This window comes from Astatotilapia calliptera, chromosome 10 (genome assembly GCF_900246225.1).
Source record: "Astatotilapia calliptera chromosome 10, fAstCal1.2, whole genome shotgun sequence".
In the NCBI taxonomy this organism is placed as follows: Eukaryota; Metazoa; Chordata; class Actinopteri; order Cichliformes; family Cichlidae; genus Astatotilapia; species Astatotilapia calliptera.
In genome coordinates this window covers 30046231-30058866 of record NC_039311.1, presented here as the reverse complement: position 1 = coordinate 30058866, position 12636 = coordinate 30046231, and the positions used below count along the sequence as shown (strand labels likewise).

General features: G+C 40.8%; 1 protein-coding gene across 1 annotated transcript in view; it reads left to right on the top strand.

The window, feature by feature from the left end:
• The window catches only part of LOC113030056 (polypeptide N-acetylgalactosaminyltransferase 10-like), a 512613-nt gene that overhangs the window by 47516 nt on the left and 452461 nt on the right, over positions 1 to 12636 (top strand). Inside the window, exon 5 of the mRNA XM_026181116.1 lies at positions 12009 to 12194. Within this exon, the coding sequence (XP_026036901.1) occupies positions 12009 to 12194 (186 nt within the window). The remainder of the gene's footprint in view (positions 1 to 12008; positions 12195 to 12636) is intronic.

Below are 12636 nucleotides of genomic sequence, written 5' to 3'. Positions count from 1 at the left end.
TGTTATATTTGTTAATCTCCAGATGAGTGATACTCATTCTAAACAAGTTTTATTTTCACTTGTCATTCCCACTGATTTTTTTCATATCTACTTAATAAAGTAGCACATTTAGATGGAGCTTATGAAACCAGCAGACTTCCAACTCTTGCACAATTAAAGGTTCAGATTAAAGATAACTATGAAGAGTCGTAAAAACAAGCTCTCAATTCTGAGATTGCTAGGGTCAGTAAATTATGCAAGATTGTTGTTTGACAATTTTTCAGCAGATGCTAGAAGATCTGTGGAAAGCCTACATAAGCCTAACAGGCTTTAATACATACAGTCTTAAAGTATTATTATTATTATTATTATTATTATTATTATTATTATGTAACCTTCTTTTAGTAAGATGCTATTGTGTTTACTTTCAGTTACACAAGGATCTCTTTTATTACTTTTGCATTATTTTTTTCAGTAAGTTATCATCTATAATAAAATAATTTTTTTTCTTACTGACAAATCTCTGTCTTTCAATCTTTCAGTGAGGTTGTGCTTTGAAAAGGGAAAAAAAGGAAAAAAATCAAGTTGTTGTGTTTATCTGTTTTAATTTTGATCTTAGATAATAAATAAATAAAAAAACAACTACACATCACAGTGGGTAATTTGTATACTTTTTTTCTTACTGATTTCTGACAGTTATGGTTTTGTCAATGTACTTTAAAGCTGTTCATGTACTTCGATGGCATGCCTGTGGCATGAGTAAACTCTGTTTTTGTAAGGACTTGAAGGACACTGTTTTGCAATGGAAAACAGGCTGGTTCTGAGCTCCTTTGTGATTTCTTGCCGCTGTGGCATCTGAACTATGAATTCCTAAAGTAACAAAAAATGTTCTCAAAATACAATGTTATTATCTCACAGTCCCAGGTGCCATTTAAAAGCTTGACACCCGATTATTGTCTGTGTGAACCTCTATTATGTTATTTTATTCTTTCCTGACTCTGTGCTGATTTAATCTGTTTCTTTCCTGATTGCAGTGTGATAGTGATCAGGACAGTGTGACAGTGTGTTGGTGTGATTATGCTCTAAGATCACTGATTTTAATAAAGATTGAAATTGTATTTGGTAGAAAAAGGAACTTTTAAAAAAACCACACTTGCATCTATAACTTGTTCCCGATGCACTGTCCTATGCTGACTTGTTAAAGGGTTATGCCATTGACGTAAAACATGTAGTTTCTTGAGGGCCCTTTGGCATCACATGTAAAGGCACTGAATACATCTGAAAATAATTTTCAATGTGCAAAGTTTACAATGTGAAAAAACTTAATGTTGGCAAGCTGTTGGTGCCAAGCAGCAAAATGTGAAACTAAAATGTGACTGAAAACAAAGTGCAAAAGCACAAAGCTCGCAAATGAGACAAAATCTGTGCTCCCCTGCCTGTGAAATCTTTGACTTGCAACCAAACTTCTGCCATCTAATAAGGACTATCCATCCATCCATCTGTCCTCATCCATCTGAATATCGACTGCTAGCTTTTTCTGCAGCCAGCGTGTCAGGTCCCCAATGAAAAGAAAACAGCTTGTGCAGATGTGTACCACACCCTCAGCCTTTGACAAATGGAAGTATAAAGGCAGCCATTCTTCTGTCTGTGCGCAGACTGTGTTCAGGATGTATCTCACGTCATCAGGCCAGACCAAGCTCCTTACTATATAAAATAAATAAATTAATAATTGTATTCTGGTTAGTCTGTCTACATTGTTTGATCTACTTTGTTTGAAAGCAGTGATTGCTGCCAACTGCTGGTTTACAGTGAGAATTTATTTGCTCGTTGTTATTGGTAACAGAGGCTTCTTCAAATTTCTTAAAGGCGTACACCACCAATTTGGCATTGCAGCAAAGGTTGAAATCCCAGTAGACAGTTTAAGTCTTTCAAACTTGCTGCAGCAGAACAAGAGGTGTTGTTTTATTCATTCAGTGCATTTTCCTGACTTACTTTCCTCACTTCAGCCCTAGCCAATGCTGACTCAAGAAATTACTTAAGGAAATTCATCAGGCTTTCCTCGGAGTAAAACAGAATGTGAAATTACATGCAGATCAGCGAAACACTGGTCGCAAACTTGACATCATTTGTTTGCCGTGCATTTCCTCGTGCTTCCTGTCCCTAACAGTGTGGCAAAACTGACCTACAATAGGCGCAGCCACTCCCTTGAGAATAATTTATTTCATGAGAGAAAATTGACAGAGTGTGATGGAGTTCACAAGGGCACTGGAATATTTTGCTGGGGGAATAAACAAGCGGCTCCAGTCTTTGGTGGTGTGCCAGCGCTTCTAGGGATTAATCCACCACCCTGAAAACAGCTCAGTGTGCCATGTTGGACCTGCTGTGTTTCAGCATTAATTGATTTTTTTTTTTTTAATCCATTAGAAAGGATGTTGCTCGTGTGTGGACTGCAGTGTTGTGTGTTTGACTTTGAGCTCATAGGCCCTACGACTTAAAACCTGATCTCTCTTCGGTGCAAATATTTTTTTTATTATTTCTTTATATATACTTCATGAGAACATTACAATATTAGAGTGCTAAAATGAAAAATATCCAATAAAAAAGTAACCTTACTTAATAGTAGTTATTTTTAGCTTTCAGAGGTTTGTGTTTTAGGGGGCGGGAAGGGTGTGTATGTGTTACATCTTGGTTACATAAAGTCAGATATTCTTACGTTTTATTAAGTATTAGTATCCTTTAAAACAATGATTGCAGCCTTTCTGGAATTCAAGCTAACCCATATCTATATGTGAGACAACACTAGTTAGTAATTGTAATTTCTGGGATTTCAGTTGAGCAAAGATTAGTGAATTTACAGATGTTATAAAACAATTCAGCAAAGTGATGGATTTGTGGGCTATCATTTTATTTAATTAAGGCATTTTAATAATAATAACAGTACAGCTAATATATTCAAAGGATAATGCAGTGACTCACTAGTCCTATGAGGAGGCTCCACTTGGTCAGTGTTTAAGTTCATGAACCAAAGTAAGACAAACATAATCCACAAGTTTATTCTGACACATTTGACATTTTAACCTCATGTCATCACCGAGACGAAGGTACGGTGGCTCTGAGAGGTCAAATGCACTGCAGCGTGAAAAAAACACCAGCTAATAGATTCTATAAAAGCACACAAAACACAACTGTTTTTTTTTTAAAGGTCACAACAAAATTAAATAAATACAAAATAAGAAGAAAGCTCACAAAACACAAGGGGAGTCTTTTGGGGGAGAAAATAATGTGAGGGAGCAGCTGCAGAAGTGACAAGCTGTTAGCAAACATGCTTCTACAATATTATATGAATCATGCAAATAAAACACACATTAACTGTATCTTTTCACAGATGAACCCTCTGGTCTCACTTCCACAGTTGTTCCGTCACGTTATTGTCTCCCCCAAAAAAACTCTCCTTTTTTCTGCTTTTGCAGCATTTTTCTGTGTCATGGTGTTTTCTTAAGGTGCAGTGTGTTTGACCTCTCAGGGCCACCATACAAAAGCCTGACGGCTGCTGTCATGTCTTTCAACTTCTAAGCACATATTCATGTTTGAGTTTGGCCCTATGTGAGATGATGAAAGATGGCGGGAAAACTCCAGGACTGTTCATGTAAAATGTGTGTGACAGACTCCAGGGAGGTAAACTAACAAAAATGGATGGATAATATCACGGGAGTTCAGGTGGAATCCACTCTGTGCCAAATAAATAGGCTGAACTCCTATCACCAGCCTGCTGTATGATGAGTGATTCATGCCTCTGCTGTATACACTGTGAAATGGCCCCAACGCCTCAGCCTTCCAGTTTCCTCTGCTTCACATTCTAATAAAGACTAATGTGTTTGCCAACATCAGCTCACTCTCATTAGAGTGATTAATTGCCTCCTTGGTTATGGTAAACAGTACGAGCTGTATCACAATTTATTGAGGGAAAATTAACCAATCATAATTAAATGCTCTGATCTGTCTTCCTCACCTCTCCCCATACAAGCTCTCTTCACACATGGGGTGAGTGTTCTTTGATTAATTTTGCCTCGGTTCCTGTCATTGGAAGGATGATGTAAACGTTACTTTGAGCGGGGTGAGTGTTCATAAAGAGCAAGAGTCAGCCTTTTAATGGTCAGTAGTTAATGGGTTGATTTATTGCATGAGCATAAAGTGAGGAGACTCTGCTTTTTCCTCTCAGTTTGATGCTGACCTTACAGAGACCTTCCGCCCTTGTTGCAATGTCACATTTTATAGGGTGTAGGTCAGCTGCTGTGTAACATGGGCTGAAAGTAATGATCTTCACTGCAGTCCAATGGAAGGCAGGAAGGGGAAACAACAACATGAAATTCAAGGAAGGGCAGAGAGAACTAATTTAGGATTAGTTTTTGATGGAATAATAAAAAGTAAAAGTCTTCAAACAGCAACATCAAAGTGGGCAAAACATATGAAGTAAATCTAAAAAATACAGCAGCATGTATACATCAGATTAGTTTGATCCATTTGTATTAAAAATAGAATAAATATAGTTAATCAGTTGTTCAGTCAATAGCTGACTGCATAACCACTAGTTGTCATTGGTTACAGTGCAAAGAGGATTTGCTTGGAGTTGCAGATCAGTCAAAGTCTTCACCAAAAGGATATAGAACATAAAGGCATAGACTTTATACGCCATAGTTAGCCATTAGCTTGTGAAGCTCTCCCCTGAAGCCTCAATGTTAGATGTAAATGTTGGTTTCTATCACTCAGAAGTGACCATTCTCTGAATGTCACTCATCAAAACTGGATTGACTTGCTTTTTCAAGTGAGGACTGCAGTTTTTCATTTGCTAATAGCATTTAGCTATTCAAATAAGTAACATAGTACTTCTTGTTTGTGTCATTCAAAGCATCATTCGTGCAGTAAATGGTGGCTATATGGATCGGTGCAAAGACAGTATATAAAAACACCCAGCACGCCCCTGCGGGCGGTTTATCCTTCAAGCTCGGGTCCTCTACCAGAGGCCTGGGAGCTTGAGGGTCCTGCGCAGTATCTTAGCTGTTCCCAGGACTGCGCTCTTCTGGACAGAGATCTCCGATGTTATTCCCGGGATCTGCTGGAGCCACTCGCCTAGCTTGGGAGTCACCGCACCTAGTGCTCCGATTACCACGGGGACCACCGTTACCTTCACCCTCCACATCCTCTCGAGCTCTTCTCTGAGCCCTTGGTATTTCTCCAGCTTCTCGTGTTCCTTCTTCCTGATATTGCTGTCATTCGGAACCGCTACATCGATCACTACGGCCGTCTTCTTCTGTTTGTCTACCACCACTATGTCCGGTTGGTTAGCCACCACCATTTTGTCCGTCTGTATCTGGAAGTCCCACAGGATCTTAGCTCGGTCATTCTCCACCACCCTTGGGGGCATCTCCCATTTTGACCTCGGGACTTCTAGGTTATACTCGGCACAGATGTTCCTGTACACTATGCCGGCCACTTGGTTATGGCGTTCCATGTATGCCTTGCCTGCTAGCATCTTGCACCCTGCTGTTATGTGCTGGATTGTCTCTGGGGCATCTTTACACAGCCTGCACCTGGGGTCTTGCCTGGTGTGATAGACCCCAGCCTCTATGGATCTTGTACTCAGAGCTTGTTCTTGTGCTGCCATGATTAGTGCCTCTGTGCTGTCTTTCAGTCCAGCTTTGTCCAGCCACTGGTAGGATTTCTGGATATCAGCCACCTCCTCTATCTGCCGGTGGTACATACCGTGCAGGGGCCTGTCCTTCCATGATGGTTCCTCGTCTCCCTCCTCTTTCTTGGGTTTCTGCTGCCTGAGGTATTCACTGAGCACTCGGTCAGTTGGGGCCATCTTCCCAATGTATTCTTGGATGTTCCTTGTCTCATCCTGGACTGTGGTGCTGACACTCACCAGTCCCCGGCCCCCTTCCTTCCGCTTAGCGTACAGCCTCAGGGTGCTGGACTTGGGGTGAAACCCTCCATGCATGGTCAGGAGCTTTCTTGTCTTTATGTCAGTGGCTTCTATCTCCTCCTTTGGCCAGCCTATTACCCCAGCAGGGTACCTGATCACGGGCAGGGCGTATGTGTTGATGGCCCGGATCTTGTTCTTACCATTCAGCTGACTCCTCAGGACTTGCCTGACCCTCTGCAGGTACTTGGTGGTTGCAGCCTTTCTAGCGGCCTCTTCATGGTTCCCATTTGCCTGCGGGATCCCCAGGTACTTGTAACTGTCCTCTATGTCTGCAATGTTGCCTTCTGGTAGTTCAATCCCCTCAGTTCTGACTACCTTCCCTCTCTTTGTTACCATCCGACTACACTTCTCCAGTCCGAACGACATTCCAATGTCATTGCTGTATAGCCTGGTAGTGTGGATCAGTGAATCGATGTCTCGTTCACTCTTGGCATACAGCTTGATGTCATCCATGTACAGGAGGTGGCTGACAACTGCTCCGTTCCGTAGTCGGTATCCGTAGCCAGTCTTGTTAATGATCTCACTGAGGGGGTTCAGGCCTATGCAGAACAGCAGTGGGGACAGAGCATCTCCTTGGTAGATCCCGCACTTGATGGTAACTTGTGCTATGGGCTTGGAGTTGGCCTCTAGTGTTGTACGCCACATCCCCATTGAGTTCCTGATGAAGGCTCTTAGGGTCCCATTGATCTTGTACAATTCTAGGCATTCCAGTATCCAGCTGTGGGGCATTGAGTCATAGGCCTTCTTGTAATCAATCCAGGCAGTGCACAGGTTGGTCAGTCTGGTCTTGCAGTCTCGGCTGATTGTTCTGTCTACCAGTAGCTGGTGTTTTGCACCTCTGGTATTCTTGCCAATTCCTTTCTGTGTCCTGCTCATGTATTGACCCATGTGCCTGTTCATCTTAGCCGATATGATGCCTGACAGGAGCTTCCATGTAGTACTGAGGCAGGTTATTGGTCGGTAGTTGGAGGGGACCGGTCCCTTCTTGGGGTCCTTGGGGATCAGGACCGTCCGGCCTTCAGTTAGCCATTCCGGGTGTCTCTCGTTAACTAGCAGCTGGTTCATTTGTGCTGCCAGACGCTCGTGGAGTGCAGTCAGCTTCTTCAGCCAGTAGGCGTGAACCATGTCGGGCCCTGGTGCTGTCCAACTCTTCATACTGGAGACCCTTTCTTGGATATCTGCCACTGTGATGGTTACTGGACCCTGTTCAGGGAGGTCGCTGTGGTCTGCCCTCAGATCCTCTAGCCACTGAGCATTGCCGTTATGGGTTGCATCCTTCTCCCATATGCTCTTCCAGTATTGCTCCGTCTCCAGCCTTGGTGGTGCTGTTCTCTTATTGTTCCCTTGCCACTGAGAGTACACCTTTGCTGGTTCTGTGGAGAACAGCTGGTTTATTCTCCTGCCTTCTATCTCTCTGGTGTACCTCCTCAAGCGGCTGGCCAAGGCTGTGAGTCTTTGCTTGGCAGTTTCCAAGGCCTCAGGTATGGACAGCTTGCTGTATTTCTTAGGCACCTTATTTGTCGCACCTTTCTGCACCTCCGTTAGTTGGCTACTTTGATCTTGCCCTCTAGCCTCCTTCTCCATGGAGGGTACTGCCCCTTGTCGCTGTTCAACTTGTAGCCAAGCATCTCACTGATCACTGCTGCCGTATTGTAGATCAGCTTGTTAGTGTCGGTAATTGTGGTTGTAGGTATTGCCCGTAGTGCTGCATTAACATCATCTAGCAGACCTTCTGAGGGTACTTCACGTAATCTTGGTAACCGGCTACAGGGGATCCAGGTTTCAAGCTTGGCCATGATCCCACTTCCCTGCTGCTGTTCTGAAGTGCTTCATCTTCTGGAAATAAAACAAAACAAAGATAAATAAATAAAATCCTGGAATATTAGTTGGGAGAATGAGGGTTGGGTGGAGATTGTTTTATTTACCAATTTACAGTCTTTTTAATGTCTGTTGAAAGTTTAGCTCTTCTTTCTTAACCTTTCTTCATATTGAAAATATAAAACCATCTGCAGTCATTCTTCCTTCCACTGCAGGTCATCTTCATGTATTTAAAAAAGGCAGCAGGCAGAGCAATTTTATATTTCTCTTCCTCTCCATCAAATTCAGCTCAGTACGATTTCTGCATTTGGCATGAAAGCAAAGAGTTTCTAAAGGATGACGTTAAAAGGTCAACGTTTCAGCTACTCTTAGTCTATCTGTCTTCTTCTTTAGACAGGCAGTATTGTGACTGTTTGTAAAGAAGCTGTCAAAACCATATGTCACGTTTTCTGTACTTCAAGAAGGTTTTCTATTCAAACCACTGGGCTTCTGCTTTTATCCTCAAGAATGATCACCTAGCATTAAAACATGACGTTAAGGGATTGTGTATAAATAGCATCGTTTGTGTTTAATGTCTTTGTGTTTTAGGCTTTTTGAACGTGAAAAGGTTAGGATTGGGGATAAGGTCAGGGTTAGGGCATCTCATGGTGTGAAATGCCAACCTCATTCAGGGCATCAAATACTGCTTTTGAGTGTTAGTAATGGCATAAATCTAGTGCATCAGGGGACCGAGAGAAACCTTGTGAGGAGTTGATGCCATATCTGCAGTGTTTAATGCTATGAAAGGGTGTATTTTAACCCAAACTACACTGTCATCCCAAACCTAGCAAACTAACAAAGTTTATGGTGTTTTAGAGCCTAAACCAAAGAAAAAGTAAATTAACAAACAGGCCTCTAAGCGTCATCTTCTTCTAGCTGACGATGTGTGGCTAACACAACTGCTGTCCCCGAAGCTTCAAATTCCAATCTTCAGTGAGGCTGGTTCTCTCCTACGCATCTTATGCTCATCTTTTACCAACAGAATCTGACAGAGCATAGGTATTTGATGTCCAACCCATTGGATAATCAACTGTGATTCTTCATGTCATAAAATTGCACGAAAATAACCTAAATTCAGACTTGTTAAACAAAAAGGCAGCTTTATTGGCAGAAGGCCCACAACAAGTCTGTACAAAAATCCAAACAAAATCAACAAACAGTAGTTTGTTGATTTTTCTTGGATTTGGATTTCAGAATATATTCCATGCTCCAGATTACTCAAAACTCTGATGTCGGAATTTAAGAGTATTGCTTCTGGAGTCCAAGTTAGCTCGTTCCAGATAAAGTGACGAAAAAGTTTTTTGCGCTTAAAAACATCACTGGATAGAGCGTGGTCAGTATGGCTTATGTAGTGAGTCACAAATACACAACAGTGACAGCATAGATAGATATAGAAAGTTTCACAAATTTGCTATTGTTTACATCCAGGGCCGCCATCTTGGATGTGCGCCATCATGAGTGTGCATGCATCAACAATGCATGCAACCTGTTACAGTTGCTCCTGCTTTTCTCTTTACTTTAACTTTTTCTTACTTATTTTTTGTCCTTTACTTTGTTCTTAATGTTCGTCTGTTTAATAGATTTCCTTTCAATTATGTGGCTAGAGAGTTTTTGTTCTACATAATTTCCTTAGGGATTAAGTGAAGGATTCTGATTCTGAATGGATTGTTAACTCTTGGTTGAGTGGGAAATCTCGGAACTCAGAAATTCCAACTTCCTAGTTATTCAGGAAAGCGAAACCTACAAAGGACGAGCAGAAGACAGGACTCTCTTTACTCACACAGACACAATGAAGGCCAATCAGGGAAATGAGACATGGGAGCACACAACAGACACAATCCAAGAGGAGAAAGTAAAACTGAATACAAAGCACACGAGCCAAATAAGTACCAAAACAAAACAGGAAATAACTAATGCAAAGGTTAGATATATACCTACACACAGTAGCTTTACACTAAAGAAATGGAAATTCAAAAACTCAAATCATTAACATAAGTCAGAGAGAAACACTCTAAATAATCACAAAAATACCCCAAGACCATGACACCATAACAGAATTAAGTGTTCTCATAGAATAATCCATGATATCAGTTGGGTAAAATAGTATTTCATACTTGTAATGCTCTGGTTTGTCAAAATGTTGCAATTAATTGTACTTATTATACAAACAAAACAGCCCAGGCCACCTACACAGACAGTCATACTAATAATATAAAATATCTCACATTTTAGGTTAGATTTTTTTAAAGGCCTTTAAATTTTGTATGAAGAGCATTAAAACGTAACAACGAAAAAAACAAAAACAAAGCCTTCTCTCTTCAGGGAGACCATTATCCCAGCCCATTTCAATGAATAATGGTACTTACACTTAACTATGCATTTACAGATCATTGACATGATTACAATCAATGACAGACTGAATTTTAACAGCCAAAATGTTTCAGCAGTCTTTTTTAGCAAATTGCAGATTGTTCTGCAAAAAATGTGTGACACATCTTAACCTAACCAAATGTCAGGTTATAATGCGCTTTTATTCGCTTGTTACATTTTAAGTATAAAGAACTATTCTTTGAGAAACGTTGTGAGTATGAGCAAATATTTGTAAAGTTTATCTCTTTATAGTCATATATTTATAGCCATATGTGCAAGCAATTGTCCAAATGAGATCTTAACAATGAGATTTTCACATTTCATTGTTCGTGCATCTCCTGGCAGCCGGTTTTGAACGCTGTCTGATCTTGCTCATTAAATGGATTGCTAGAGTTGTTGTTTTGTCTATTTCCTGAACTGAGATTACCGTCACTCATGTTTGCAGATATTTGTCCTACATAGGTAAAACATCACAGCCCTGCATCTCATCAGTCTGATTCGTTGCTCCTGTGGTTAAATGTTCTGTCTGTAATTTCTGCATTTAAAATGGCAAAATCCCACAGGCAGAAAACTGAAGCAGAGAACAGATTTTTTTTTTCTTCTTTTTGAAGATTTGTGAAGTAGACACAGTGAGTGAACAGTAAAACTTTCCTATCCCCAAACTTTCTTTTGGTACCTCTGCAAAAAACAAAACAAAACAGCTGTTGTATAAACTGCTTATTGTGTGCAGAATTGCACTGGGTTGGAGTGTATCCCGGCTACCAGCATGGAGCATGGGCAGGAGGGAAGGTAAACTCAGTAGGTCGCCAGTCTTTGTGTTACATGCCAGTTCTTGATTCAAGGAGAACCAAACTGCAGAGATAGAACTACACAGACAGGCTGAACAAACAAAAAAGGGAAACTAACTGGAAATGGTGAAAGGTAGCAGATGCAAATCTGATGGCTGCTGATTCTACCAAAGAGTAATTCAGATAAAAATAAAAGAGGACATGCAGGAAGGTCAGCAGTTGAACTGACAAAGGACAGATGGGAGCGACAGGATGTTACTGTCTGAGTGGGTGAAGGGCAGGTCGAATCAATTAGGACTGAGCACACAATCACAGGAGCTGGAAAACAAAGACTACAAAGATGCACAATGAGGGTGATAACCAAACAAAACAAGAAGTGACAGAAAAAGAAAAATCACAAGACTGGTACACACACATTCACACATTTACTCACACAGATACAGAGAAGATGTAACACCAATGGATGGACCAAGGAAAAACTAAGAGCACTGAAATGTTGTTACTGGTAATACACACAGCACAACTCTTTCACACTTAAGAAATACATTGAGAGAGTTCGTTGTCTATGCATTGTGGACATGTGTCCCTATTTAAATTTTCTACTCCAAACAAAATGATCAATGCTACTATAGTATTTATTTTAATCCTGAACAAACATTTGCAGTACAAAACAAAGGACAGTGCTGTGCTGAAAAACTAAATGCTCAAGCATATGCATCAGCTTCTTACACAAAGCACGGTGATGAAGGATTTTGTTGTTGAGCTTGATCGATGTGAAGGTAAAGTGTGAAAAGAATGAAAATAATTACAGCATGTACGGCTTGTTGCAGTGTTCAAATGACATTAAAATATTGTATTTAGAAAACTGAAAATATGAGAGTCTTTCCTTTCTTGGTATTGATAAAAAAAAATTACGACTTTTTGGTAGCAAAAAGTGGTCGATTGGTTTTAAAAGACTAAAAGTGATAAAGAATCTACTGAAGCAGAGTGGTCCTTTACCTCAAATCATCTCTACCTTCCTCTCTTTGCAGAGCACCTAAAGGTGGCACTGGAGGAGTACATGAAACGGATGCCTAAGGTTCAAATCTTGAGGACGAAGAAGAGAGAGGGGCTGATCAGAACTCGTCTTCTTGGAGCCGCTGCTGCCAAGGCAGAAGTCATCACCTTCCTGGACTCACACTGCGAAGCTAATGTCAACTGGCTGCCTCCACTGCTGGGTGAGAAACACGCTTGCACACATCCATCCAGCAATCATGAGGTGCCGATGACATATTTCCCATCCAAAAATCGGTACGAGGTCTTATACCAATATTTGCAAGCCAGATAGGGTGTTATTTCCACACCCAATAGCAATTCAGTCTGACGGCTTCCTTCAAAGTACGACATCAGACCACATTGTTGTAATAAAAATAGCAAATGCATGTGATTGTGATCACGTAGTTATGATAGAGCTGCCATGATATAGGGTTCTAAGGATAAACATTACGTTTAAAAATGAGTTCATGTATACATAAAATGTGTACATCATAAACACTGCAGTGCGTATGTAGAGTTTCAGACTCACTTAATAGTTTATCCAGGTTTGTTCCCGTTCACATTTCCAGTGACTAATATTCTGCTACCTCAGCTACTTTCTTTATGGTTGACTAAAGTAAGGTG